The 5047-nt window shown below is 48.0% G+C and overlaps 1 protein-coding gene across 2 annotated transcripts in view; it reads left to right on the top strand.

Moving 5' to 3' along the window:
* The window catches only part of LOC113214378 (uncharacterized), a 45409-nt gene extending 40363 nt beyond the window's left edge, over window positions 1–5046 (top strand). Inside the window, exon 5 of one of the 2 annotated variants that reach the window (XM_052272778.1) lies at window positions 5014–5046. In XM_052272778.1, coding sequence (XP_052128738.1) covers window positions 5014–5021 — 8 coding nt within the window. In that variant the 3' untranslated portion in view covers window positions 5022–5046. Of the gene's footprint in view, window positions 1–447; window positions 3030–5013 lie in introns of those variants that run through there. The other variant, XM_026433724.2, reaches the window with a different exon arrangement.
* The last annotated feature ends 1 nt before the right edge of the window (window position 5047 follows it).

Here is a 5047-nt window from a genome sequence, read left to right as displayed (position 1 = left end):
TTGCACGCCGTCTACAAACTGCAGCACACACAGTTAAAGATGTTAAGCGTATTGTTAAGTTTTGATTACGAAAGAGACAGCAAAGGTACCTGGCAAAAAGATGGTCCAAAGCAAGCTGGCACTCAAACGGGCCGATGAAAATTTATTACACCATGAAAAATCAGAAGGGACGGGGCGAAGGCCCTCTCAAACGCAGCCGGCAGGCCAAGCTAGGCCCGCTCCCTGCCGAACCAAGTTCTAACACAGCACCCTGTATTTCCACGAGTCTCTCTAGCGCGTTGGCTAAAGATGCAAGAGCATCAGCTGATTTTTTGTTTACAGCAAGGTGAGCAACCAAATGCTCATTCTCGACGACCATGTCCTCGTCCAACTCCATCTCCTTCCTATACCTCTTCCTAGTCTGCTTACGCAGATCTGAATCCAACCTCTTGTTTGACTTTTTTGCAGTCGACACAGGTGTTGATGTTGACCTTGAGGCACTGACGACTTGAAGGGGGTAGAAGGATGTACGTACAGCACCATCTTCGAGCTCGATCGACACCATCCCACCATCAATTATACTCAGGGACTCAGGGTCGTGTCTTTCGCAACTTCATCTACCTTATTCTCTGTGGTGGATTGTTCTAGTGAAACTTGTTCCCAACAAATGTCAAAAATATTAAACTTGGTGACCACTTTATATGTCAAACATGCATTTAAAATTAATAACAGAGGCTTACTATATCATCATCAGGGTCCTGCGTCGCATTTCCCTCAGGAGCAGTTTTGGAAAGTAGTTGATTAATGCAATTTTCCTCTCAAACCGGAACATTTTTCATTGGTATTTTATTCCCAGTGGGAGCTTTGGCCATGTTGTTGTGCTGGTTTTTTCATTTACATTCATTTTTCCAATCGGTGTAACACTAAGGAAAAACACAATACCATTCAGTTCTGTTGAGCTGTTTCTTATGCGAAGTGTTAACATTTAATTCACAACTCTCACCTTCATCCACAGCTGCCATGTTTTAGTAGCCCCTGGCATAGCGTTGAGAATGCTTGTTAGTTGCTCCCAAGTTTCTACCTTCGCTTTCTCATCGACACTTGAAACCTACAAGCACGGAGTTCGTGGAGTCTCCGTATAAACCCGTAGTTCCAGGCAGCTCCATACAGACACGCAGTTCAGCGGGTCCCCGTATAACGTCGTAAGTGCTTGAAAGTCACTTGTGAGATGTAGCGCTTCGAAGTTTTGGATTTACATTGCGCCTTATGGGCGGCTGAAATTTTGTCGATATCTCTACTGGTGCGGACTGGGGACTTGGAGATAATGGAGTTGATGTGCTGGTTTCGAAATCTCTTATTTATTCTGAGAGCGGCAAATATTTTCCTGAAAAAGCATCGATTACCATAGAAAAATAAAAAAAAAATTGCCACTGGATCTATAGGCTTCTCATGATTTTCTTCACTGTCGACATCTCACGGGCTCTTGGGCAACAGTCAGTGTTGTGCATAATGTCATCATCAACTTTTTGCACCGAATAATTGAGTGCATCTTGATTGTCGCCTAGTCATCAGGCAAAATATTGTGCACGCTTACCTGTTGCACTCTGTTGGCGGGATGCTCGATGAAACCACCCCACTGGTCGGACTTCTGAGAGGGATCAGCGACAGGTGCAGGGAGTTGAAAGATGCAGAAAATAACCATTCAGGCCCTCTTCCGCAGGGCAACGAGGTAGGAACGAGATGACATTTTCGTGGTTGCAACAGATAAGTACCAAGTCGACCCTCCCTACGTACAAGTGGCTATCTTTTTGGGCGTGGCAGACAAAAGGCTATCTTTTTGAGCTTGGCAGACAAACGGCTAACTGCTTTTCCCACCTCGCGACTTTGGGTTCTAATATCTCACAGTAGACGTTATGAAACACTATGAGCGTTTAACCAATTATTCTTTGCGGTTGTCAAAGCAGGAAATTTCTTACCCGGTAATTTTATGTCTCTTGCTTCGGGAGTTATTCAATATAAAAGTGGACAACCCTAACCTCAAAGAAAAGCAGATAGCCGTTTGTCTGCCAAGCTCAAAAAGATAGCCGTTTGTCTGCCACGCTCAAAAAGATAGCCGCTTGTGCGTAGGGAGGGTCGAAGTGTTACAAGCCCTGCTAACACATTGTTTTGTTTAGAAACGAATAAAGATTGTTATTCCATCAAATATTATTACTTTTGTACTTATGTACCAGCTGTCATCAATCACAACGGTCTTTTTTTGTTCCAGTGAAACCTCAGATGTAGGAGCCAGTTGCAGCAAGCCGCAGCACTCTGTGATGTTGTCATCATCTGGGACACAGGAATACTGTGATTGCCCACAGCGGGACTCACCGCTAGCACAGCGTAGAACACGGGGCGGGGCAGTTCCCCTTCTCACCCTGGGGCTGCGTTCCGGATAGAACCGCCTGTGCTGTCCAGATATGCCGTCCCGCTCAGTGGCGCCTGTTCCTTTAGCAATGCCATCTGTTTTTCCGACGACCAAGCGTTGGCAGAATATAGGGAAGTTGTGAAACAGCACACACAATGAGGGCAACGCCTGGTGCACTAGGCATCCCATGCTACTCGAGCTGACTGGGTGCAGGCGTGCAGGCGAGGAGGTGGGTAGGGTACTAAGCCCTTCCCCCCTTCCTTCAGTCAAAGAAAATCTGGGCAAGTACGCTCTGAGAGCGTTTGGCTTATTGGGGCCTTGGGTGGGCAACCTCATGGCAAACTTAGGGTCAAGACCCTGGCAGAGCCCTCGCGTCGTTTGGGCCGATGGGCGCTGCCAGTCGCTAGCGATGCAAGGAGGTGCCGCAGGTCGGTTCACGACCCTCTCCTCGTGAGGATAGCCGCCGGGCACTCGTGGGTGACTTTGCGCATTTCGTTTGCTAGCATCTGACACACCCACGCCCACGTGTACGTGTTGCGACCAGGGTTGGGCACGCTACTTTCAAAATGTAACGATTAACGCTATCGTTACTTCGGACGAAAAGTAATCGCTATCGCTATCGTTACTGACCGTCAGAATTGTAACGCGCTATCGCTAACTCGTAACGTGTAGCGGCGTTATCGCTACTTTTAGTTTAAGCAGTCCCTTATGTCAATAAACAAGGTGGCTTGCTCGTTTTTACTGATTTCCTGGAAAATGGGGTTGCATGTTCGAATAACGGCAAATTTAATTTACTAGTCAAGTAATTCTTGTAATTTTAGTTACATATACATAAATATATAAATCAGAATAAATCAGAATGGCACAAAAGATGGCACACAATGGTTACTTAATAATTATGAGTAAGAACAGTATAACGTTTTGCTTTGATAATTCAGCACCTTTTGCCCCAGTGCTTTTTGTTCACTTTCAACACGACCCCTTTTTCTAAAGTTGCGTCACCAATCCGCGTGCGTAGCTTAGAAAAGTGATGCCCACTGCTCGTAGAGAAAAATCTCTCTACACTGGCGCTAGAGGGCAAGGAAGTGTTATACTTCAAAAAGAAGTTGGGCAAGGCGTGGAAAGTCTCGCTTGCCGTTGGAGCCCTTGGCATAGCATGACTTCACAGCTTGTGATGCATGCAGTGGCGGGGTGGAGATGTATCTCTCTACCTCCTCGGCGGCGGTCTCCACCACGTTGGCTGAACGACGGGGAGCAGAGTCCTTAAAACCAAAAAATTCATCTTCCGGTGTTTGCTCTACGTCACCGAGGCCCTCCTCATCGACGGCTGCCTCGCCATACGCATTGTCCAGCACCCCTGTCCAGCCGACCCCTGCAGACAAGCGAGGAGAGTGGTGGACGCCCGGACGCCTGCCGCCGTTGTAATGCGCGTTTAGCAACAATAACACGTCAAAAGTAGCGATAGCGGCGCTACGTTTTTGCGCAGGAAAAGTAATCGTTTACGCTAACGTTACTGACGACCAAAATTTCATCGCGCTACCGTTAACGCTAAGTGGCGTTAGCGAAAACGCTGTAACGGCGTTACTCGCTAAAGTAGCGAACCCAACCCTGGTTGCGACCGAAGACACGCAACAGGGCGTTCTCAAGCTCCTTCTGGAGGCTGTTTACGTTTCCTTTTTGGTCGCCACAGTTCCTGATGGCCATCCGCACGCGCTTCACGAGCCGATCTATGCGCGTCTGACCGGGCCCTTGGCGCTGGCACTGACGGACTCCGGCTTGAGGAGGTTGTGCGCCTGGACGGGGTACTCCTTGGTCTTCTTCAGCAAGCCGTGGAGGTGGTCACTGAGGCGAACAGTAACATGATTGTCACAGTGCAGTATCCTTACTTCCCGGCCGTAAGCATACGTTTGTACTATTTGCGCGAATGTGCTAGAGTCGCCATCACCAATGTAGAAGTGATTTTGTAGTTTGTGGGTTTCCTCGCTGTCCATAAACCCCTGCACTATAGTATCCTGCTCCATTGATGTGGCGCTCCTGGTCCAATTCTTGTAGCACACATGCTAATTGGGCTCAGACTAGAAACGCAAGTGTGTGAATGTCCCACACTTGCAAGTGTGTGAATATCTATTTGTACACTTAGAGAGGTAAAGGTGTGAATGTTTCCTAGAAAATTGACACGTTTACCCCCTGAAGTGTACGAATGGATATTCACACACCTGCAAGTGTGTGACATTCCAAAGTAGAATGAAAATCGGGAATTTACACTTGGCGGGGTTTCCTTGTAGGTCGGGAGAACTGGGAGAGACATCTTCGTTTGCCGCCTCTCAACTCTGGTGATGTGATGGATTGGCCTGCCGGCGTGGTGGGGCGGCGCAGTCTGGAAGGTGAAGTGTGCTGATTCCACAGCGGCAGTGCACCGGCCAGGGAGGACACGGACAGATCCAGCAGATACTGGCCGCCCACCGGCTCGAGTTGCCTGTAATTAAAATAAGCCTTTTAAACATTTGTTTCTGTATTGTGCGATTTTGTTTCATACCTACAGAATGTTCATACCGGAAATCGCCGAAAACAATTGTCAAGAGCCCCCGGAACGGAACATACTGACCCTTGGCTTCTTTGCAGCGCAGCTCGATGAGAACCAGCTGAACTTGAGAGACCATG

This window comes from Frankliniella occidentalis, unplaced genomic scaffold (assembly GCF_000697945.3).
Source record: "Frankliniella occidentalis isolate FOCC.00 unplaced genomic scaffold, Focc_3.1 Scaffold224, whole genome shotgun sequence".
NCBI classification, from domain to species: domain Eukaryota; kingdom Metazoa; phylum Arthropoda; class Insecta; order Thysanoptera; family Thripidae; genus Frankliniella; species Frankliniella occidentalis.
Note: the sequence above shows the minus strand (reverse complement) of the source record. Positions and strands in the feature narration are given on the sequence as shown.